General features: G+C 43.7%; 1 protein-coding gene across 1 annotated transcript in view; it reads right to left on the reverse strand.

The window, feature by feature from the left end:
- Nucleotides 1–23,902, reverse strand: part of VWC2 (von Willebrand factor C domain containing 2) — a gene marked incomplete at both ends in the record, with an annotated part of 170,633 nt that extends 146,731 nt beyond the window's left edge. The window contains one exon of the mRNA XM_081286476.1: nt 23,207–23,902. Coding sequence (XP_081142602.1) covers nt 23,207–23,902 — 696 coding nt within the window. The remainder of the gene's footprint in view (nt 1–23,206) is intronic.
- Between the last annotated feature and the right edge of the window lie 2,102 nt (nt 23,903–26,004).

Here is a 26,004-nt window from a genome sequence, read left to right on the forward strand (position 1 = left end):
TTGTAGTCACAGTTGTTTCATTGAAAAATAAATATTCTCATACATGTCTACTCCCCATGCTGATCTGTTCCTGGTAAAGCTCACATCTGATAAACTCCTGTTCATCACAGATAACAGTAAAAAGTCCAAGCCATCTTTGACCCTAACATGGAAGAGCTGGGGCCTGACCCTCCATGAAGGCTTCACCTGGGCTTGTATCCATGTCTCCCGTGACCCTCAGATAGTGTAGGGAATGTTGCTAAGAAGACAAAATCAACACTCAAGCCTGCGCTTATGTGAACTGAGCAGCCAGCAGAGGAAGATGCAGCCACTCTTGGACTTACCATGTGGCACATGAAGATTTCCCACTGAAATCCAAGCCTTGAGTCCTCTAGTGCGGCCCACAAAGACTCAGCGGGACTCTGGCCTGCCCTCCTTACAGCTCAGGTACCCACCATTCCAACAAAGAGTCTGCTCAGCACCTCAGGGCACCTACTGTGTTGGACACAAAGGATACTGTTCCTCCCAATTGGCAGTGAAAATAAAGACATTTCATTCATTTATTCCACTCCTGAGGCCAGTCCTTTGCCATTGCAGGGGGAAAGGTGAGAAAGGGATGATATCTGGGGTTTAAGGGAGAATAACGAAGGTGTGCATGCTGGACCTGGCCTCTACATGCAGTCTCTCAGCTGATGGTGAAGTTCCTTCTCATTTATTTATTCATGCGGCTTTCATAGCTGCCACACTGACTCTGCTTACAAAAAAAATTGTGCTTTAAAACAGATCTAAGAAATACACCCTCAAACCTGAAGCACAACAATCAAGAACAGACAAGATATGGAAATACTTTTTTCAATGAAACAACTATGTCCACAATATGGATAGTACAGCCTTGGTCAAGATATGAACTCAGTGGTAATTAAAACGAATGGCTCCCAATTAGTTAGACCCTTATTGTCCTTAGTAATCATTTATGTCTACATCATATGTCTATAAGCAGCAGGGACTGTACAATAAATATTGACTCTACTTCTGAACAATGAAGTAGATGTGGGTAATGTAGGATGAAATGATTCTTAAATATAAAATGAGACTTATACAGTGAATACCATTTAACTGAAGTACTTTAAACATAAATTAAGTATCTGTATATGACCTAACCACCTCCCAGAGAAATGAACCCCCCCATCTTAAATGTACCTCAACTTTGCCAGAGTAGGGACCATGCCTCCATCACCCTCCAACATGTGAATCCCCATATGATGGTAAGGGGTTGAGATTTGGGGATTAATAATTTTATGTAAGTAATATAAAATAATTTTTATATTTTGTCATATATAGGTAACATTAAGGAACTCAGGTGCAATTAAGCAGCCATCAGTAGGAAATGTTTCCTTGGTTAATAACTGTGATTATAATCATTTTAACCATGAGAGCCAGGTTCTGAAATATTGCAGACAGCTGGGTAAATTTTTATCTATTCTTATATATGTCTCAAATCTCTTTGCATTGTAGGAAGTAGGAAGTCTTTTCCAGGACTTCTTTCTGCTCTTTTCTGTCTGTTCAGCAGCATTCCCTAATCACCCATCAGAATACCCACCCACTTTGGAATGCAACATATTTTTTAAAAATCCAGTTTAACACATCTTCCTGTTCTAAATGACCACAAAAGGTCATTTCATGGGAAAGAAGGAAGAGATGAGATGCCCAGGTCAACAATCCTGTCACCAATGTGGTGACCACCATTGCACTTCCTTCCAAACTGGAGATGTTTATTGTGAACTGTTGGAGTAGGTGCCATGAAATCCCACTGCTGCAAAATGCACTGGTTCTTGTAGCCAGGGAACAATTCCAGGCTGAAAACTCAAGAGCCGACAAATGGGAGGCATGAAAATCCCAGAATAATTTCCTAAATAATTGTAATGATTTCATAAATGGGATTAATTTAAACACAGAGAAGAAAGAGAAGTATGAGGCAACAGGCTCCAGTATAGATTTTTCTCAACTAAAATTATTCAACATGAAATGAACTCTTGTCCCCATTTTTATCAGTAGAGAAGTGGTGTTTATTTTTCTAACCTCCAAATTCTTTGATTCTGCAATGACCACAAAATAGAATTATCATAATGACCAAGAAAAAACACTGGAATCTGCCCTGCCTATTTCCTTCCTATCATTCTCTTCCAATCACTTCCTCCTTGAAACGACTTTGGTCCCTGAACCCCCTGAAGTTGGCCAGGCACACAGTACAAAGCCTCCATCTATTAGTTCCCTAATCCTAGTCTGTGCAGCATGGTGGCCAGCTGGACTCTGCAACTCCAGACCCAAAGCCAAGTCTCAGTCATTTACTTGCTTGCTACATTTGCATGTGGTTTACTCCCCAGTGGTTCCTGTGAAAGGTGGTGAAACCTTTAAGTGGTGGGGCCTCGTATGAAGTGGTTAGGTCATTTGCAGTGCTACCTGTGAAATGGTTAAGGCAGTTCTTGTGGTAACACAGCTATACTGTCATGTGTAACTAATTAAAACAAATTAAAAAAAAAAAAAGGAAAAAAAAAGAGCAAGGGTGGCCCATGAATTTCTCTCTCTGGCTTTCTGTGTCACCATGTGATCTCGTTCTCTCATATATGCTACAACCACTGTGATGATATCTCCTATGGGGCCCTCACACAAAGTCAGACAAATGAGGTCACCCAAACTTAAATTTTCAGCCTGAAAAACCATATGCTAAATAACCCTATTTTCTTTACACTTTACTCAGCCTTAGGCATTTTATTACAGGAGTAGAAACAGTCTAATACAGTCAATAAGTATTGACTGAATCAAGAAATAAATTGTTGGATAAAAAGGTAAGATTAGCTTGCACAGTACATGATGAAAAACAAAACAACAACAAGAACAACAACAACAACAAAAACCCTACAGCTTTGCTTCAAGAAGGGTTGCCCAGCACTTCACAAAGTAGGTAAGGATTAGATGACCACACCTAAGGATAGGGTGGGATACAGATAAAAACAAATCTGTTGATTGAAAGGCATCAAGACCTATATATTTAACCCATAGATGGAATAGAATATGCAGACACTACTATAAAAACATTAAAGCAATGACTTGAAAGAAGAGGTCTGATTTTGTATGTAAGGCGTATGTAGAAATCAAGTAGGTTAATTCGAAGCCTTAGAGCACACAGTAGAACTTCAAGACTGTTTCTAATTCAGAACCTTCTACAGCAACCACAACATAGTCTACCTAATTCCTGTGTTTTAACCCTCTATTCTCTTTCAAGTTTTCTTTAAACAACTAAAAAATTTCTGCAGAATAAATGGAGGCTCAAAATTTCTTACTTACAAAATTGACAAACTATTTTTCAATTCCAAATATGAAAGAAATGTATTTCATCTTGCAGAATGGAAACTCTACATGTGGACCTGCAGCATCAACAAAGGCAGGGCCTCCTGCAATGGCATCATGCACCCTCCATTCCTCTATCCACCAATTGTATAAGACTGCAACAAACCTTGCTACAAGCCCTCTTGAGAATCTGTTGGTCAGAGAAAGATACAAAGTAATACCTAAATCACTCACCTCAAATACCCTGTAGTCAATATCTGCAGGAGAAACTAATAAGATGGCAGAATATGTCAAATGCTATGTGCTTTTTGAGAGTTCCTAAGGCAAATTTTCACTTCTGATGGAATGACTGGTCAGAGAACAAGCTAGAATATGGTTAAGGTGGGTGAGGAGGACTGGGCAGGTAGAGCAGAAAAGACAGCTACGTAGACAAGAGGCTGAAGGATGGAGATGAATATTCAGAGTATGCTGCCTATTCAAAACTGACTGAATATAATCATGATGAAGAGGTACAGCAGCAGAGCAGACATAGCAGGGAGAGAGGGAAGAGACTGGGAACACATCCTGTACATGCTGGGGTGGGGACTGTGGTGCTCATGGTTCTTGCATGATAAAACAAGATCAACCTGGATCTTCGCTAACCAACAATTTCTTGTTCAATCATAAGCAACATTTATTTCACTGCCTTCTAGTTCCAACATCTGTAGTTACCTGCCTGCTGAGCTCACGTTCGGTACCACAAAGGCCAAAGACAGTACAGCTAACCAGCATGGGTTTAAATCCAGCATACTTATTGGTGTAATTATTGGAAAGTAACTGAACATTGCTGTAGTTTAATGTCCACACCTGTGAATTGGAAATCACTTTTATAGTTTGGATCTTAAACATCCTCTAAAAGTCCATGTTTACAAGCTTAGACTCCAGGGAGGCACTACTGTTAGGGATGGATTCTTTAAAAGATGGAGCCCAGCAGGAGGTCTTTAGGTCACTGGGGGTATATCCCCGAAGAGGAGTGTGGGGCCTCAGTTTCTTCCATGCTTTCTTTTGTTTCTTGACCATGAAATAAATGGTTTTGCTCCACCACAATGTGCTACTTCCCCACAGACCCAAAAGCAATGGGTCAAATCATCCATGAACTGGAGCCTCCCAAATTGTAAGCCCAAATAAACCTTATCTATTTATAAGATGATTATTTGAGATATTTTGTTATCATGATATAAAGATGGGGGCAGGGGATTAGCTAGGATGATGGAATGTGATAGACATCATCATCCAAGGTACATGTATAAAGACATGAATTGGTGTCAACAAGATATGAAAAATTGTGCTGTATACATGTAACAAGAATTGAAATGCATTTCGCTGTCATTTTTTAAAAAAAATCAATAAAAAAGATGGCTAATATAATAACACTTTTGAGCTCAAAGGATTATTGCAGGGGATGAAATTAATTAAAACATACAACACTTAACAAATACCAGTTTTACTGCTGGAGTTATCATGATGGAACTGCTAAGTATGAATATCCATTTTGTGCAAAAGAAACATCCTGTAAATCAATTGTGAATTGTTTTTTAAAAACTGAAAAGAAAAATAAGCAAAGTCTATTACTAGGCAATTTACAAAAGAGACAATCTGGATAGTCAATTAATATATGAAAGCATGTTCCTGCACGTTCAAAATCAGGAAAACTCAAATCAAATGAGAATGTATCATAGGCACTATAGTTATAGGAGAAGAATGTGTGATGACACCAAGCTTTGGCAAATAGGAGCTCCTGAATTCTTATGTATGTAAGTACATAAATAGACACAATGACTTTGGATCATGATACACAGGAAGTCATGATGGAAGGGTCAGGAGTGCAAAAATCCCTCCATTTCTTGTTTTCAGTCATGTCTCTCTAGGAGTGGGTATTCAAAGAAACTGCAGCCAACTCTGCTTGGCCCCTCTGATCTTGATAACTTTGGATGTCAGCTTGTCAATGGAAGATGGCATCTGTACCTCACTTTCAGTAGGCTTGCAGGTGCTCTGCTATATGTGGGCTCTGTAGTTGCTCTGACTATGGAGGTACAGATATGCTCCTGATCTTCTGGTGATATGCCATCCATCTAGCTGCATATCAAGCATAGGATACTAATGCCTGACATGGTGTCATTTCTCAGTTGGTTAAAAACTCAGAAATAAAATAATAGAGTCCTGTTTATACAGACAATCTAAAACTGTAACAGCTTGGAATAAAGAAAAAAAAACTTAGTAACCACTGACATTCATTAGTAAGAGCTGGAATATAAGAAAGAGGCAAAAATTAATGCATTATTATGCATGCAAAAAAGCTATGAATCTCAAAAAACATTTTATTGGTGCTGGGCATGGAACCCAGAGCCTCATGTGTGCCAGGCAAGATCTCTACCACTGAGCCACATCCCCAGCCCATTTTTGTTTCTTTGATATAGGGTCTTACTAAGTTGCTTAGGGCCTTGCTGAGGTTGGTCTCAAACTTGTGTTCTCCTGCCTCAGCCTCCCATGTTGCTGAGATGACATGTATGCACCACTGCACCTGGTGAGATTTAGTTTTATCTGTAACTTTTTATTTCATTAAAATAGAAACAAATGGGACAAAAATGACAGCATCTGGAGTAACGTGGTAACTGAACATCTGCATATTATTTAAGCACATATTTTGTACAAAAAAATGTTTAAATATTCATTCTGTATCCAAATATATTTGGTAAATACCTAATGTATGCCAGGAAATACCCTAAATCCCACTTATTACCCCCATCTGGTAGCCACCTGATAGAGGGGTGTGATGAAGTTCCTCTGGGCTAAAGCCCTTCCTTGGGGATTCAAAGAGAGGGCAGAGAATGTCATCACCATTTAACACCCCATTAGGACCCCTCAGAGGGTGTCCATGGTATTAACTGCTGGGGCTGGACTCCAGGATGCACTGAGATCTACAGGTCCAGGCAGGTGGTGGCAGGCAAGATCTGTTCCCTAACCTGCATGTGGCTTCAGGCCAATTCCTGCAGGTCTGGCATTGCAGTCCCAGGATGTTATGGTTTGAATGTGAGATAGCTCCCAAAAGCTCCCAAGTGAGACAATGCAAGAAGGTTCAGAGGAGAAATGATTGGATTGTGAGAGTCTTGATCCAATCAGTGGATTAATCCCTGATGGGATTAACTGAGTGGTAACTAGAGGCAGGTGGGGTGTGGCTGGAAGAAGTGGTTAATTGCTAGTGTGGCTATGGGGTTTATATTTTGTATCTGAAGTTAGAGTCTCTCTGCTTCCTGGTCACCATGACGTAAGCTGCTTCCTTCTGCCACACTCTTCCATCATGATGTTCTGCCTTACCTCGAGCTCGAGCTCTAAGAAATGATGCCGGCCTTCTATGGACTAAGACCTCCGAAAATGTGAGCCCTTGAATAAATTTTTCCTTCTCCATAGTTTTTCTGGTCAGATCCTTAAGTCACAGTGAAAAAGCTGACTAAAACACAGGATAAATTACACAGGCAGAATTCCAGGTGCCCCTCTATCCCAGCAACTTCCTGACGGGCTCCAAAAGGAAAGAGGCTATAAGGAACCCCAGCATTGGCCTCCTCCCAGTAAGCCCACTGGAAATGCAAAGCCAGACACATCACTGGTGAGGAAGCCTCTGACCATCAAGATGAGAGATTTCTAGCCTTCTCCCAGAAGAGCAAGCATCAGGATACACCACCAAGAAGACAGGTGGAGTTGTATCCTCACATTGCAACAGTACAGAGATTTGGGGAGTAAGGCAACCCTATATCTAAAAGGCACCATCTCAGGCCAGTCCCTTCACCTTGCTGAGCTTCAGTGTACTCATACAAAAAAGGGGGAAAGAGGAAGATATCTGAGAAACAAAGCAGGGTACAGTCCCAATGGTCACACTACTTAATGTACATGGGTGCAAATCAAAGTGTCTAATGCAGTGTAAAAGTGTGTGGCAGGAGTGGACAACCAGACTCTGGGTCCAACCCACTTCTGCCATTGATTGCCTATGTGACCTTGAACAAGTTACCTTGAACTTATTCCTCAGTCTCCTTATCTGGAAAATGGGGATGATTAAATAATGCTCACAATATGCTTAGGCATTCAACTCATTAAGAGAGGATAGTACAGTCGTCCCTCAGTATCTGAGGGAGTTGATTCCAGGATTCTTGTACAGATCCTTGTAGATCCCAAAATCCACAGATGCTCAAGTTCCTCATACAAAATGACTAAGCATTTGCATATAGTCTATGTATGCCCTCCCCGATATTTTAACCATCTCTAGATGATTTGTAATACCTAATACAATGCAAAAGCTATGTTAATGTTTCTTTACTATATCTTTAGGAAATAATGAACAAGTCTGTTTTTCTCCAGTACTTTCAAGCCACAGTAATTTGAATCCAGGGACACAGAACCCACAGATAGAGAGGGCTGGCTGTATTCCAAAATAATATCCAACACATGTTCCTTTCTCAGAGGTGCTTCCCCTTCAGCCATGCTACCTCCCTATCTATGCAAAGAAGCCATTCCTTAGTTTTCTTGAGAGCAGACACAAGCTGGAACAAGTAACTCATTGCTTACATTTGAGTTTTTAAATATTACAATAGTGAAACTTTCCAGAGTGAAGTGGTCATTTTCAGTACTTGTTAAGCTGGTTTTTCTTACTAAGAATAAGAAAGGAGGTTCAACCATGGAGCAGAAATAAGGAAGATGTGTTCAAAACATGGCATTGCAGGGAAGGCAGGCTATCTTTGGTATTGGAAAGAAAGACTTGAGCCAGGAAGGAAGAAGGGCAAATGGCAAAGGCAAGAGTTCAAATGCCATAACCCAGGCTGGAGTCAACCTGAGGTTGGAGAACATCCCCCAATCTTAGTGAAGTCTGAGAAGTCTAAGCTGGACCTCCACTCCCCTGGACACATTCTGGAGACCTTGTAGACCTCTGAGAAAGCTGGCTTTCGATAGGTTCTGGGACCCCTGAGACATGGAAGGAATCAGTGTTTTTAATGCCAGACACTGAGAAATTTTGTCCCAATGGTGATGGAATGAAATCAAGTCAAATGAGCAAAAGGCTTTTTATGGGAGCTCTCATTTAGAAAGGGTGGCCCAGCACCAACAAGAAGATGCCAGGCTGGCTCCCTGATTGAAAGAAGGGAGCTCATTTTATTGGTTACTTGCAGAGGTGGGAATGTTAATTGGCTTGAGGTGTATCCAACACAAACATTTTGAAATGTACCAAAGAAAAGTTACTGTAGCTTGTTGAAAGCCATCTGGGGTGGTATAATGGACTATATTGAGCATCACATCCTAATGAATAAGAGAATCTCGTGTCTGGGAGCTTCCAGTGGACATTTCCTCTATGTGAGACTGCCTAGACACATTGTGAGTCCTATTCAGCTCTGCCAGGTCCCACATAGCACCAGAGATGGGGTGACTTGCTGTAGCCACACAGCCTCTCGAGATGGGTGTGACCTGCCAAGATACCAATCAACCTGCTGACTGCAAGACATCATGAACCCACCCTGAAAACTTATCCCTGCCTTTGATGGACCCCCTTAAATAAACCACAGGAGCCATTTTCTAATTGTCTAGCTCCAGCTCCTGTGTGGACTGGACCTATCAGGGGCTCCAACTTTTGAAAATATCTTTCTGACTTTGTCTTTTGTTCTTCATTAATTATTAAGTTCTTAGGTGACTTTCCCCCTCCTTGGCAGAAAGAAGAACCCCCTAATGAGGCGCTGGCCACCTCCCCATAGTAGCTGTTCAAGAGAGTGCCTACAGGGAAGCCCCACCTCAGGATGCAAAGCTGACCCTGGTTGAGGGTGGCACACACCAAGCCTCCAGGGGTCTACCATCAGGCCATGAGTCAAGCTCCAGAGTGCATTTCCCCTTTGTCCCCGTGGTGGTCTCTGTGTAATTTTATCAGGGGACACACACTAACAAGAAGACCTAACAGGCACTGCCCATCCTCTTCTGGGGTGCAGAGTATAGCAGAGATCCCTGGGGACCAGTAGTACAGAGGGACTTGAGACAAGACAGCTGCAGGGGGTAAAGACCCTAGTCCCAGGGGCTCTAAAAAGGACCGTGACCATAGCCAAGGGAGCTAGAAAAATGTCCCCATGAAAGTGCAGGACCAGCAGCACCCTGGCATTGTGGGCTGAATTCTACCAGGGGCAAGAAGCAGGAGATAGCACAGAATAAGATTTCCTTCCTAACACCATAATATTATAAGAGTTCTTCCCACTTGGAATAAATAAAAGAAGGTAAAGATGTGTTCAGAGGGGAGAATTCCTGAAATGCTGAGTAATTACCAAAAGTAATGAAATTCCTGATACCCCAAAAGACTGGGATATCCCGGAGGAGACTTAGCTAAAATTGCCAAGCATAAATGTTTTCAGCCATCTGCAGATGTGGGGAGTCACAAAACTAAAAGAAGTGTTCTAAGACTAAAGAAAATTATCTCCACATTCACACATCTGAATTTTGTTGGGTTCCTTCTGACTCTGCTGTGGATTATTCTGATGAGCTCAGACTAAGAAACAAGTTGCCAGAGGCAGGAACTAAAAGCAGCCGCTCCACCTGGCCCAGGGCACGGCACGCAGCCTCCCAAAGCCATTGTCACAGTTTTGTCACCAGGTGGCGAAAGTGTCCTTTCTAGATTCTCAATCCATCAAACCTGTGCCCAGCTCACACTCCTAGCAAGATGCACAGAGACAAGTCACCAAGTCCCCTTCTATGCAAAAAAAAAAAAAAGACATCTTATTAGCTTCTGAGAACCTGGAATAACTGTGTTATTTCAGAGCTTGAGGAAAGGGCAGAAGTGATGCCTTTTGACTCCACTTTGATAGAGTGAAAATACCCACAGGTCTGGTGTATTGCCAAGACAGGATAGACACCTGAACACTGGTCTGGTCACAGAACCCAGCCACCAGTATAAACACCTTCATTACTGAGTGCTCAGAATCCACATGCATCCGGGGCCATGAGGGGCTCTTATCTCTCTACTACCTGCAAGGTTCCCAGAAGTGGCACACATGTGACTACCTTCTTCTCCACAATCACCTGGAATCGAATCTCTTCCCAGTTCCACTTCAGTTTTCCTTCCCTGAAATTGTCTTATCAAAGCATGCCAAGGCATTATCACATGCTTCCTTCAAACTTGACCAGAAGCAGGACACAGTTGATCCATGTACTTTCCTGCCCCACAATCTCAAAGGCTGGCCAGTGCCCCTGCTGTCTGATGTCCCTTTGCTCACCAGGGCCAACACAAAAAAAGGTTCCACATTCCCTGATGTGCCCACTGCTCCCACGGGAAGGGAGTGAGTCTAAAATTGAATGAGGCTGATCCACAGGCCACCTTTAACCTCCAACATAAGTAGCAAGAGAAAACCAGTGACAGAGAGCCTGGCTGCCTCTGCCCTTCAGAGAAGATTTTTGTCATTGTTGTTGCTGCTGCTGCTATTCTCTTTGCCTTTCCACGCTCTGTCAGAGAATGGATTTGCACACAAAGGGACTTAATTAAGAACTGTCCCAGAAGCTGTCAGCTTCTGAGCATCAGGAAAAAAAAAAAAAAGTCCACGGACCGCACGGTAGAGTCACAGCACACCAGCCTGCCAAAGAGAGGTGACACAGCTTTCTTCTCACGCACCAACCAACAGCTTGGCCTTCTTTATGCTTTAGCTTGAGGCAAGACCCTTGTATACTAACATCTTCCAATTCCTCTTCTAAATAATTCTCTCAGATTAACAGGAATCATGCAGGAACTTGCTAGGTCAATTGTGAGAGGGGATATGTTGGCAATATTTACACAGAATTTGTATTTGCTGAGGAGCTTAGAGAATCAGGAGGAAGAACCCTTCTTCTCTGCTAGTGGTGCAGACTTGAGGAACATTCTGGAATCTGCAGGCATGACTGATATATAGTTAGAAGGATGTACCAATAAACTTCCTGCTGCAGTGGAGGCAGGTGAATGTGCCTTGTTGGGTGTATGGCCTCCTGCTCTAAGTCCTGCAAACCAGTGCAGAGAATGGAGGGACCAAGGACCACAGGGAAGTGGGTGACCAGATTCTGTGCATCCATCTGGTACTGTAGGGAGGGTAGGGAGGGGTAGGGAGGGGTCTCTTGCCTCCCGTCTGGGAGCTTAGGCGATGCCAAGACACTTGTGGAATTCCTTTAGTAGATAATTTACTCATTCTCAGATTCCTAAATCAAGCCCTTAAGAGAAGGGAGGTGATGTCACCTGGATATGACAAACTACTTTGGACTACTGGAATAAAAGTCCTTCTGATAACTTTTGTTGAAAGGTGAACCACTTTTTTTCTTTAAAAAAAAAAAGGAAGATCCAAACACTTTTGTTTTAGAATGAGAATAAAGTATTAAAGCTAAGTAACCCTGGAGAGAATGAAACAGGGGATACTTTTCACTTACCACACAAATGTCTAAAATCAAATATCTTCAGAAGAGTAGGCTTTTAAAAGACAACTGTGGCATGGGGACTGGTTCTCTCTTGAAGACTGCAAATCCAATTTTTTCAGGGATCAGTCAAGTAAGTAAATGAAGTACAAACTGCATGCAGTAATAAGGAGTGGTGAGGACTGTGGCAAATGAGGAAAAAGTAATGCATTGAAACTAGTATGTGTATATCAACACACACACACACACACACACATACACACACACACACACATGCATCAGAAGGAAAGAGCCATGTTGCCCCTTTTGGCATTCCTCACTCTAGATGGCAGCAACAACAGACACCTTAAGCAGGGAGCAATGACAATGACCAAAGGGGTATGGCATTCTACCCACAGCTGGTATGGCCCCAGCAACAGGGATCAGACTCCCAGCCATAAAGTGGCCTGTGTGGGCATGGCCTGATGTCAGAGTTTGGCTGTCTTGTTAAAGCTCATTCAGGGTACATCAGCTGCCAGTCACTCAGGAAGAGCTGGAGCTCAGCCCAGCCAGCAGCAGACACACCGCTGGCTCACACCCCTGGCCCTATCCCTCTGCCTGGAACTAAGTGCTCTCAAATTAAAGCAGGGCACCACAGCAGTTTTTATAGGTAATCAAGTCCTTTTTTCTGTGGGGTTTTAAGCTCCGGTAAAGAGGAGCCTGGAGGGCTCATTCAACCAGAAAGGAATCCATCTTTGCACTCAGATACACTGGTGTGATGGTCCCTGAGACCTGACCATTAAACTGTATCCTTCATCCCTCACTGTTACCCAGAAGCAAGATGAGCTTATTTTCTTGGCTTCCTGGAGGGTACTAAGAGCCCAGAAATGAACTCTGCCAACAGCAGGAGGTTACCCAGAACTGAGAGGCAGACTCCAGAGCACAGTTTATCCCTCAGGGCACCTCTCCTGCTCCTCATACCCAGGGGAAGGAGCAGCCTTGTCAGAATCCTTTTTCTTATCCTTTTTCTGACACTTCTGCATGTATAACAAAGTTGCACCACCAGCAAGTGGCTGCATAGGTTCTCAGGGAAGGCCTGCCCCAAATGAGAAGGGGATGTGAGCTTCCTTCTGGCCACTTGCTGACCACAGCCAACAGAACAAAATGCCACAGTCACAGTGGATTCCCTGACTGGGTTACTGTGCCCCAAGACATTACCAAGAGGAGAGGTCATATCCTAATATCCTAATACTCCAAAAATAGTTAACAAATAAGTGTGGTAACTTGCTTCAAACATTTTTTAATCATATTTATTCATTTCAAGTCTCCTAAAAAGTACTGAGATATCTTTGTAAAAGGCAAACAATTCCAAAACAAAATAAAAATAAACTGCTTTAAAGGTGGATGTAAGCAAGACAAAGATACAATACAGAAGGACTAGTCTGTTTTGGATGGTTGAAAGGACTATTTCTTAGCAGCCTTGTGCCCCAAAAGTACAGAGAGACAACTAGAAAGGAAGATCATTTTGAAGTATTCTGACATTTAGGACATAAAGGGCAGGAAAATTTGCTCATGGTTCAATGGAGCTTGGTGGTTGTCTGGAGTAGGCATCCCTGGGAAGCAGGAGGGGTCGTTGAAAGTGTCCACTTCTATCATGATTTGCCCTAAAGCTGAGCTGGCCCCTAGTACCTTTTTTTCTAAGAGCATCTGAAAGCTTTATCTGATGGCCTGTCCTGTTTAAAGTCCACCAAGTCCAAAACTAAAGTTTAAGACAAACCGACCCCTTCCAGGTAAAGACAGACCCTGGAGACTTATATCACTCAGTCTATACTGGGGTTCTTCACCCCATACCCAGGTGTGGGTTGTCCAGGACTCTTTGGTATACTGTGGAACTCCAACAGCACATTTGACCACTACCCAGGAGATGTCAGTAACATCCTCCATCCTCATGCCCATATGACAATCAAAAATATCTCCAAGAAGTGCAAAAGTCCCCTGGGAGAAGGCAGGCATCCTTATTCTCAGGTAAGAGCCACTAGTCTACAGGTTAGTAAACAAAAGGTTTTATTCTCTCCTTAACTGTGACTTTGCTTCTGTGATCATTTTCCTTCCTCCTGAAAAAAAATTTTTTTTTCAGATAAAGGGTGTCTCACTATGTTGCCCAGGCACTGGTCTCAAACTCCTGGGCTCCAGCAATCCTCCTTCCTCAGCTTCCTGAGTACCTGTAACTACAGGTATGTATCACAGCGGCTTATTATTGCTTAAAATTACTTTTGTTCTGATTCCTTGGTGCATATATAAATCAGATTAACATTTGCTTCTCTTTATTCTTCAAAGAAGTTATTTTAGTGTGTTGTGACTGTAGCCCTTAACCAGACAAAAGAATTCTAGTGTAATGTCTTCTCTCTGATGGCTTTGAGCATCTTTTTTCGCCTTTGGTGTTCTGCAGTATCACTACAACGTGGTTAGGTATGATACATTTTTTTTAAAAAAATCTCTTCAGATTCACTGGGTTTTCTGAATCAGACAATTGGTCTTTCAACTAGAAAGTCTTGGACACTTACTTCTTGATTTCTCCCATGCACTATGCTATCTCCATTAGAATTCTAATCAGATGTATACTAGATTTCTCATTCTCTCCTCCATGTTTGGAAACATGTCACTACTGCCTTTCATACTGGCTACCTTCCTTGGAGCTATCTGCTGGTTCACTAAATTATCTCTTCATCAGTATCTAACAGACTACTGTTAAGTACTCCTCTCACTAATTCCCATGCTTTTATTACCCATTTATTCAAGTTGTATTTGATTTTTCTTCAAAGCTGACTAGTATTCCATATGCATTTCCATTCTTTATCAATGAATTTTATTCCAACATATATTTCTTTATTTATATTAAATATACTTATTTTATATTCCAATATCTGAGTCTGATATGGCATGTTTTATCTTGGCTGACTCTTACTTTTTGAGGCCCTTTCTTTTTGAGTGTAATTTTAGTTTTGAGGTCACATTCCCTGGAATGCAATTTGTACGAATTTTTTGCAGCCTGGTTGGAGGGTGTATTCCACCTCTAAATGTTTGCTTAGGTCAGATACCTGTAGACTCCTCCCCCACCCCTCAAAAAAAATTCCACATGGATTTTATAGGTCATACAGAGAAGCATGATTTGGCTTCCATGCCCATAACAGATTTGTATGCTAGAGACTAAAACTACCCAAAGAAAACATTTTCTTCCCCTTTGCACAGTGATGAGGCCTATTAAGAGGTGTTTGCCTACACTTTTCTTTTGCAGGACAGGCTCTTCAAGAGAAACTGGATATATGAGATAGATATTTATCTGAATCTTTCATCACAGGGCCCTGGACTCATCATATGCCCCAATCTTGCCCCATGAGTGCCAAGAGCACAGACCTCAGGGACCAACAGATGCTTCCAGACAACCACCACAGCAAGGACTCCTTTGTTCTGTGGATTACAATATCCCCTTCTAGGAATTAATTTATTTAACTTTCTTCCTATTTCAGCTGTGCTTTTCAAAACACACTGCTGTAGTTGGGATTGCAAATGTCTTTCAAAGGCCCATGTGGTCAGGGTTTGGTTCCCAGTGTGGTGATACTGGGAAGTGATAGAACTTTGAAGAGGTGGGGCCTAGTGAGAAGTCCTTAGGTCATGGGGGTGCTCCTATAAGGGGGATTGTGGGACCCAGGCTCCTTCCTTTCTTTTTTTTTTCCTATGGCTCATGACATGAGTGGTTTTACCCAGCCATGTGCTCCCATCATGATGTACTACCCCATAGTAGACCCCAAACAGTGGGGCCAATATATCACGGGCTAGAGCTTTTAAAACTGTGAGCCAAAACAACTTTTTTCTTTAGTAAGTTGATTATATCAGATATTTTGTTACAGTATAGAAGGCTGATGAATGTAGATATTCAGGAGTTCATGGATTTGTCAAAGGTGGGATTTTCAGGCCATCTTCCATATTCCCAGGAAAGGAATACTCTCTACATGTTTAAAGCAATATCATTTCTGCCACAAGTGGAAATGCACAGAGCCACAGGACATTTTAATTTTCAATTCTTATGCTTTCCCAGTGGCTAGTGCTTCTGAGAAAACCCACAGGGCCATCGGCAGATGACTGACATCATCCTTTTCCACAGATTCGAAAGGCAGTCTATGTCCTGGCCGCACCCCAGTGCCTGACAGAAATAGAATGAGAAGTGAGATCCAGCTGGCAGGATCTTAGCCTTGGAGCAGATGAGCAGCAAGGAGGATTTCCAGCTACGTGGTCAGAAAAGTACCATGAAGATGGTTACAGGGCATGCAGGCCTGGGCGAAAAGCCACATCCTTTATTCAAATTCACAATTGTTATATTTGAGAAAAACTCTTTTCTTTTCCCTAGAACATCTGCTCCAGGACTCCTCTGTCATTCAAAACTGAGCCATCAACAAGAAGAGTCTATTATTAATAACAACAATAATAACAGTAATAAACAAGGCAGTGGCTCCCAGCTGCATACCCACTCACAGCCTCCCCACAAGGCCCTCAGAACACGTCACACACCAGTGTTCCTGACTGTCTCCTGGAGACACCCATTTGTGTCTCCTGAATCTAGCCCAGTGCCTGGCTCATGGTTCAAATTATTATGAACAAATAAATGCAAGAATGTTTATTCTGTTGGAATTTACCAGATTTGGAGAGGAAATGCTCTGTGGGGGAAACCTAGCTCCATAAAGTCAGCACTGAGCTGGGCATGATGGTGCATGCCTGTAATCCCAGTGACTTGGAAGACTGAGGCAGGAGAATCACAAGTTCTAAGCCAGCTTCAGCAACTTAGAGAGGCCCTAAGCAACTTAGTGAGACCCTGTCTCAAAATAAAAAATATTATAAAGGGCTGTGGATGTGGCTCAGTGGTTAAGTGCCCCTAGGTTCAACCCTTAGTACCCCCAAAATAATTTAAAAAGCCAGTGCTGAAGAAGAGGGTATCTATAGATATTTCTCCTAGAGCCCCAGACTGCTAGGGTACAGTCATCACTTCTCACAGATACACATTCTCCTAAATGTTCACATCAGATCCAGGAGTGGGCTGCTCTTAAGTATATCTCATTTGCTTCTTTATAATATAAGAGAGATGCAGGTTTTACCTATGTTATATCACCAGAAAACAATGAGAACAGTGAAGCTCTAAATTTTTTCCCAGAGGCACAGAATGATGGAGAGTGATGTTTTATACTGAGGTCTCTAGACTCTAAATGTCCTGTGCTTGAAGTCCCCAAAGCTCACTCTCTGAAATCTGTGAAGGGGACAGGACTTGATAACACAGTACCTGGAGATCCCAAACCTCCTTTGCCTACCAGCTAGCTGTCTGATTTGAATAAGACATGTATTTCCTATTTTCTAGGGTGAAACTTCAAAAAAAAAAAAAAAAACAGATTCAAGGGGGAGTCACATGTCCACTAAGTGGAGAGCTGGGAAGCAAATGCCATCTCCAGAGCTCAGCTCTGGTACACGGCTGCCATCAGGGAGTAATACCATTTTCACAAGAAATAGACAATCTGCATATTTATATGAACCTATCATTTGGTAAATAATGGTCACTTGGAATACCTTCTCAGGCCAGATGTGACTCTTGGGTCACAGGTTGGCCCGAGATAGTTCTGGTCAACTCTGAGGTCCTATTCACCTCTTCCAGATCTCACTGAGGTCCTATCTACCTCTTCAGATCTCACATTTTTGTACACTGCTCACTGGAATCCTTCCCCATTGTCCTTGAGGAACACCTAAGACCAAATTTGTTTGTTATCATTACAACTCAATATTTCATACTTTGAAGTAGACAGACATTTATTTTATTCTAGATAGCCTGAGTCAGATATGATATAAATCCACATAAATAAAGCTTATCCAAGATCCACTGAATATCTGTTGGATAGAAACATGGGCTGAATGTTCCAAGTCTGTGGAAGTATTCTTTTTTCCAGGTACCTGATACTAAATACCATTCTTTTCACCACACACAAACTGCTGCTTCATCAGCATATAGTCATGAAGACACTGTGGAACAGGTGGAAGAGCAGGATTGTCAGAGTTCAACAGAGTAGGACTCAAATCTTGGCTCTACCATTTATTAGCTCTGTGACCAGGATCAAGTTACTCGACTCTTTTTGAACCTTAGTTTTCTTTCCTTCAAAATAAAGAAAATACCACCAGCTCATCAATCTGTCCTATAAATTGACAAAGGAAAATAAGCTAATGCATAATAAATTTTAGATACATACTGGCTTCCTCTGACCATTAGAAAAGGCTAGACTGTATTTATACATCAAACATTGCATAGGACATGTAAGTAAGAGTTTTTAAGATTATGTTGCCCCCACCTGAGTTAGAAACACATTGAAAAGTCCAAAAAAGCCAAGGCATATGGATTCCTTCTTTTTAAAAAATTGTGGTTGTTTAAATGCCTTTAGGTAGAAAGGCAGCATTTGCAAAATCTTAACCAGAACAAAATCACAGGTGGCAACAGCACATATATTAGATTGTCTCACAGAAAAGGGCACAAACTTAATACAAACTGAGTCATTTTACTCTGTAAAGGTAGATAATAATAACATTATTTTTGGTTCAGCAACATCAGCAACAAGAATATGAAGACTGAAAAGTATGATTAATCGTGTCTTTCTCTTTACTGGCACAATCTCAAAGTTTTAATAGAGATCTATTTAGATGAAGGGTTTGGTTCCAAATTTCATGTGAGAATAATTTTTTCATTGATAAAAGTCCAGAAATGAGATTTTGCAATGGGGTTAATGGCAAGTCAGACACTGAAGCCATGGGAGAGCAGTTGGATCTCTATGGTCCCAGATCAATTTGTCCACCAGAACCCCTTTCAACATTTCTCAAGCTTTGAAAGGTAGTTTAGCAAGCTGTAATTATTAATAATTCATTCTCTCTTTTTTTCAAAGTCTTATACAATTCTCAATCAAGAGCTTCTGATCAGCTCTGATGACCATTGCTGACACCTGAACTGATACACCCCAACTAAACACAAAGGAACATAATGATTTAGTTATCCTGTAAGGCCTTATTTCAGAAAGCACAGATTTCATTAGATTCTATAAAACACTGAAACAAGGCTGTAGACTCCTGTTCAAACTTCACAATACAACAGGAGACCATAATTCTCATAACAGGAACAACTTATTCTCTTGATCACAATAGAAGTACTTTTATTAATGAATTTCAAATTTGATTTGCTTGTGGAATGAATAGTGATCATTAAGGGCAGATGTAAAACTGCTCAATAACCCCCTCCCTCCTTCACCTTTCAGTTTTCTATGATAAAAGGATCTATTCACATAAGTAATATAAGAATTCCAAAAGGAGCACTAAGAATGGAATAGACACAGAGACTGAATATGCATGGGAAGCCATTCGGGTATTTATATTCAGCAGTGAGTTCATTACCACTCACTCTCTGCCTTCTTTGTAAACACTTTCTTCCTTTTATTCATATTTACTAGTGCATCCTTCCCCAATCAATGCTCCTTGGGTCTGTTTCTACAAGGTCTACTCTGGTCACAGACACCCTACGCTATGGGCAGAATTGTGTCCCCCTCAAATTCATATTTTGCAATTCTACCCCCTAAATACCCCAGAATCTGAATGTACTTGGGGATACGACAAGTTATTTAAAGAGGTGATTAAGAGATCATTAGAGTTGGCTTCGATCCACTAGTTTTGGTGACTTTAAAAGAAGAAGAAGAAACTTGGGGTTGGGCCATAGCTCAATGGTAGAGTACTTCCTGCCTAGCATGCACAAGGACATGAGTCCCCAGTGCTAGCAAAAAAAAAAAAAAAAAAAAAAAAAAAAAAAAGGACACAGACATATCTCCAGGGGGAAGAACAGATAGAGACACCGAAAAACCACCTGGAAACCAAGGAAATAGGACTCAGAAAGAATCAAACCTGTACATACCATGATCCTAGACGTCTAGCCTTCAGGACTATGAGGCAATAAGTTTCTGTTGCTTAAGGCACCTAGATTTTAGTATTTTGTTATTTAAGCCCTAGAAAGTCAATATATCCTAGGAAGCACAGATATGAATTATTTATAAAACATATATAAACCAATGAACAGGCTTCCTCAAAGTTGGATGTCTGGTGGCACAGGTTGAAGAATAAGATATTCAGTACAACTTAAGAGTTAGTAGAGAAAAAAACTCTACTACTATCTATATTTTTCTTTGGACTCACAAATTAAGTTACAACCATTCCCTAATGAATGGGGATGCTACACCCATTATTACTAGCAACTTAATGGCATTTTGTTGTATCAGTGATGTTTTCTACCCACGTGGCTGAGATTAAACAGAGTGTAAAGGAAGAGGAGTTTTGATGGGTAAAAGAATCCAGAAAGAAGAGGGAAGACAGGTTTGGAATCTGTACAATACTTGGCACAGAAATTGGCAAGAAAGCTTATGTGCCCAAAGACTCAGAAATCCAGGAAGCTAAGGAGAAGCCACTTTTGTTGGGGCCAAATGCCCTGCACATCATAGGCAACAGCAGCTCAGGAGTTTTATCTGCTCCTCACTTCAGTCACAATCAAGGTGGGTCCAGACTCCATCAGTAGTGATTTCCTCTTAGGAAGTAGAGAATAGACTATTGCAGGGCTGTTCATCTCTCAGAGAAAGAGAGCCAGGCACCATGTCTCTTTCACTTCCTTCTGTGCCAAGGTAAACACTGTTCCAAGTATGACCTTATTGTGCCACAATCTCCATTTGAATTACATTTTCTTCAGAGTAGCTCAAAGCACTTCTGATAGAAAATGCTTCCTTTTTCATTTTCCATATACTTTGTGCTGTGCAAACTGCAGACCTACAATTTCTCTCTCTCTAAAGCCCACAATACCCAGAGCAGGCATGTTACCAATTGCTTTGGTCTGGCCTCAGCATCACAACAAATCTCCTTTACTGCACCCCATGAACCCCATGGACTTACAGCTGGCCCTACCTCCTTCTGCATTTGTCTTTTCCACACCCATCATCAAAATGCTGGGTTTTCCTTTCAACATTGTAGGAAACAAAAACAGAGGCACTACGTGATATTCACAAAGCCATGCTAAGTAAGAGAAATACCTATAAATTTACCTGATACTAACAGAAATGAGAAAACATGACACCATACAAAAAATATCTTTCTGTAGTGTATGTAAGAGAAAGCAGAAAGCATATAATTAAAAATTCGTAATAACTTTTCAGCATTCAAGCATGTGTGGATCCTAGGATGAAAGTTAAGAATAAAATGTCATTTGAAGATGAAAGATGCACTTAATACTCTAAAAACAGCTTTATTGGTTCTATAAGATTGTAATCTTTCCAGTCCCTCTTTGGTCAATATCATCTTACATCCCCAGAGTTTGAAAAACACATTCTATGTATTGACTACCAGTTTTTGCAAACAGAAATCAAAGAAGAGATTCTTTTCCCCCAGAGGCAAAGACAGCTTTAGGGCTGTACTTGGCCATGAGTTTAAAAAAAAAAACACCAAAAACCAAGTTTCAATTTTTCCTTCTACCCGGGATGAATGGCCACTCTGAGAAGTATTTGGGATTTTCAGATGAAAGTGGTAGTAATTCTTCAGCTTATTTTATGGAAACTTTATAAGAAAAAAAAACCTGTGGAACACTAAATAATGCAAACAACAAATGTTATTAATTTAAGAACAGTTGCCTATCTTTGACCTTATAAAAGTTTGATTATCTTAATGAAAGTCAACTACTTATAAGAGAATTGTTTTATTGAGCCAGTGCCTATGATACTTTCCCACAGCAAAATGGAAGGTGCCTCTTTAGGCTCCTTAGCACCCATGGATGCTTTTGCCTATATATTTTGTGTAGTGACCAAAACATCTGAAGAAGTATACACCAGACTTCCCAACCAACAGGAGGGATTTGGAGAGAAGAGTTCCTGACTCAGTTCTATGTATCACTTAGGGATGGTTCATAGGAAATTCTCACCAGAGTTGTCTTTCTCTAAAGAGCTGAAGCCAAAGACTGTAAGTAATTAAATATTTTATGTCTGAAACTATACTTTGCTCATGAGCCTTACTGATAGCTTGACCCTCACACTACAGAGGTGAGAAAAGAAATCCAGAGGGGACATGTGCTTTGTTTTAGTAATATAGTTGCCTAGTGTTCAAGCCAGAATGAAGCCCATGTTTCCTGACTCTAAATCCCAGGACTCATTCCATATTTGTACATTATCTATGGTGTTGTCATTTCTGCTTTCACATGTCTATACAACTCGATAACACATTGCTACAACTCAGTAATGTGCCCTGGAATCAGCAGCTCTCACAGATTCCTAAAGAGTTCCTCCCTACCTGCCTTCCAAACTCCTCTTTAGGGGCTGTAGGTTCCAGTATGCCCTCTGCAGGCGAGAAAAAAAATATCTGTTGCTTGTTAAGTCAAGGGGCCCAGACCAGGGCCAGTCATGGGTTGAATCTACCTTGAGGAGTTTGGAAATGCTGAACATCTGCTGAGTTCTCTCTGAGGCCCCTAGCGGAGGAGAGTTTACCCAGGGCCGGCGCATGCGTGCTGGGCAGCACCTCCAAGCAAATCCACGCCCCAACAGAGCTGGGCTTTTGGTTCAAGGTGGTGAGTAAGGGTTAAAAGCATGAGCTATGGAGTAGCATTGCAGAGTTCTAACTCATGGATCTGCTTTCTAATAGCTTCATTGCCTTCAAGTTATATAAATATTCTGTGTCTCAGTTTCCTCTTTATAAAATGGAGATAATAGATAATAATCTAGCTTCTAGCATGGTATATGAAATTTAAATAAACTAATGCATATGAAAAACTTAGCCTGGGGCCCAACAGAGAAGCATTGGGGCCATGACTGGTACTGTGAATATTACTGCTACTCTTCTGAAATGAAACCATTTTAACTATAAACTGGACTTTGTGATTTTGCCATCCAGTATGTTTTGGAGCCTAATTAGCCAATGTTTTCTTTTTCTTTTAATTTTTAGAACATTTGCATGATACCATGAACAAATAATTTAGGGAAATGGCGCGTGTGTGTGAGTGTGAGTGTGTGTGTGTGTTAATCAGCTATTAGTTTAAGAATATATCCCAAGTATCATAGTAAATTACCCTGTTTGAAAACAGGTTGAGCATTTCACCTATAGTACTTCTTAGAAGCCATACATTCACGTTGAAAGTACAGTTGTTACTTTGGAGCTGTTCCCTTCAGTACCTTGGGCTTCGTTCTAATGAAACCCTTTTATAGCGAATATCTAGGCACTCAATATGGATTGGCCAAATATCCTCTTGGAAGTGTTACCTCTACACTGGAAAAGAGAGGTCTTGTTAAAGGGTCATGAGAACCAAAAAACTGCCTCTTAATAGTGGGGAACCATAGAACAAAACTGCTTCACCCCTTCCAGGAAAGTGCAAAGTCGCCTGTCCTCTTACCACGAACTCTTCCAAAGTCTGATAGGTCTTGCCCCGGAACTCGCAGTAGTTCTTCCTCTCCTTGCACTGCGGGCAGCACTGGCTCGTGTCGACGTGGATGCAGCGCGGGTGCAGCCTCGGGCACTCAGGCTGTGCGCACAGCGGCCCCTCCTCGGTGCACAGGCACGGGCAGGCAGAGGGACCCGGCGCGAACTTCTCCCCAATAGCGTACACGAAGCCACTCTCGTCCACGCAGCCCTTCCCTCGGTAGTCTGGGTACGCGTACTCCTCAGGCAGCTCTGGCGTAGGCGCGAGTTCCCGGCTGATCGCGTCCTGGGCGGCTGCGGCCGGGATCTCCCCTTGGGGGGTGTCCCCGCGAGGTCGGACCTGCAAGTCCCCGGCCTTGGGGCCCCCGCCTTGGACACCCCAGGCCTGCTTCTGCCTGCTCCACGCTTCGCGGCTGGAGAACCCACGGTTGCTCTTGCTCTTCCAGTCCCGGGCACTGCTTCCCTCGTCTCTCGCTGCGCGCCCGAGCTCGCTCACTCGCCCCGGGCCGTCCCGAGACGCGTGCTCGCGCTTCTCCTGACCCGGCTGCTCTGGTGCCTGGGCCAGCTTCTCCAGAGGGATGCTCGGACTGCAAAGAGCCACCATCAGGCAGCAGGTGACCAGAAGGGAACTGGAGAGCGCGCCAACTGCCATCGCAGTGGAGCTGGGCATCCCCTACCACGTCCCGGCGGGCGGGCGGGCGGGGAGCGCGGACACAGGGAGAGTCGCATTCACAGCCCGGGAGCGCGCCGCCGCCAGCCGGGAGCCGCCGTCCCTGCGGAGAGAACAGCAGCAAAACTGAGCCCCACGGCCCGCGCGCGCCCCGGCCGCCGCGGCCCCCACCCAGCCCGGTGCCGCCCGGGCTCCAGCATAGCTCTAGATTAAAGAGCTGGACGCCAGAGACGGAGGCAGCATGCTTAGCGTCAGTGCACAGCTGGGGTTCTTAGACATCGCAAATTGTGGAGGAATACACTGGAAGCGAAGTCCAAGAAATATACCGGCCGGCGGGGTCTTCTGTAGTGGTGAAGAGTGTTGGAGATTGTCACCGGCGGCTTGAGGAGCTAGGGAATGCAGCGAGCCGGGCCCGTGCCCGCCTGCAAAGCTCATACAGAAACCACATAATTCAGGCACACTGGTTGTCCCTCCCTAGGTCCTGGCTGTATTTCTTCAAGGTTATTAAATGGAAAATTCTGCAGTGGAGCTGGACACTGAATTAAAGGGAAACCTTTTCTCTCTTGCCCTAAGGGCTTCTGCTGGGGAAAGGGGGGGGGGGGGCGGATTAACAAGGCTTCTCCTTAGACCCCGTGACTCATTCGTAACTTCTTAAATGCCTCCCGTCCGGGGAGCACAGGCTTTCTATCTTTTCTAACCCCTGCTGCCTGAAGGATACCCCTCACTCTTCCGGGATAGCGGAATCGGGGATTCCCGAGGCATCTGTTCCTTTGCCAGCCCCCGGCGCCCAGCCCGTCACGGGCTATTAGAGCGGTGATTCGAGGCTGGGTAGCCAGCCATAGCGCTCAGTCTTGGAAGTGCTTTTACCCGGGAGGGGTCCTGGTGATAGAGTGCCCAGAAACACTTAGGTGGACGGTGGGGGAGGTATGGGCTCCAGCACGCAAAGTGGGAGTAAGAGTATCTCACTTGGAGGGATGCCAACCAACCTTTCTGGGTCTCAAAGTTTCTATCACCCAAAGGAGCATAGAAAGCCCCTATCACTGCTATGCAATTGCAACCCAACCTGGCTTCCCTAAACGCCCACCCACTCTAAATGCTCCAGTGCGCTTGTCCTCCTCCCCCTCAACCCTCTCCATTAGGGTTGTCATACTCGCGCTCTGCTCATTCCTAGTCTCAGTCCAGCCGACCTTAACCCGGGGCGAACCTCGCATATTTACAAACTTGGGCTGCGGGGAAGTGAGGGTTCACCCCAGCAGCAGGGCGTCGTCCGAGCGCGTGGGGCGCGGACACCCAACATGCACCCTCATCCCTGAAGACCAGCGCCCAGTCTACATACATGAGCATGGGACGCCAGCCTGACGCCGGGCTCGCGGTGGGGGCAGCAGCGGCGGGCGCAGCCCTGGGGCACCACTGCCCATCCTCCGGCCAGCAGGGGACCCGCGCGGGGCTGACCACGGAGAGCGCAGTCCCACCTGCGCGCTCGGCCTGACGTGTGCACCCGGTTAGGTTGTCTGCCGGGGCTGGCGCATCCCCCTGCCAGCGGCGGGTTGTCCTGGTCCCAACTCGCGTCAGTGCCCGCGCCGCCCTCCTCCGCTCATCCCAGGGTCTAGTCCCCGCGTCTCCACGACAAAGAGAGCCTTGGGGACCGCCAGACTCCCGGCCTCGCTCTACTCCGCGGGCGGGTTCGGGAGTTCTCCAGACCTAGAGGCGGGGATGTCTGGGCAGCCGCCCCGCGTCGGAGGAAGAGGAGAAGCCCGGAGCGCGTCTGGCGGGCGAGTGGTAAGCAGGCTGGCGTGTAGCCGGCGCACCCGCCTCCAGCCTCCCGCCTCCTGTCGCATCCGTCTTCCGCCCAACTCGCGCCCAGCTCCTCTGCTGCCCCCGCTCGGCAGGCGTAGCCGCGTGGGTCTGCGAGAAGACCTTCTTCCGCACGTTTTCTCCTTTTGCGCGGCTCCATTCACCTGTCAGGCTAGCGCGAGGCGGTTTGCTCACCTCCCTGGTGGGCAGCCAGCACTGCGCAGGCTGCCTTTCTCCAGGCTTGTCACTCACTCTCCGATGGACCTTTCATCTTTCTCTTTTCTTTATTCTTTAATTTCTTCCTCTCT

Source organism: Spermophilus citellus (assembly GCF_964194105.1).
Source record: "Spermophilus citellus genome assembly, chromosome: 3".
In the NCBI taxonomy this organism is placed as follows: domain Eukaryota; kingdom Metazoa; phylum Chordata; class Mammalia; order Rodentia; family Sciuridae; genus Spermophilus; species Spermophilus citellus.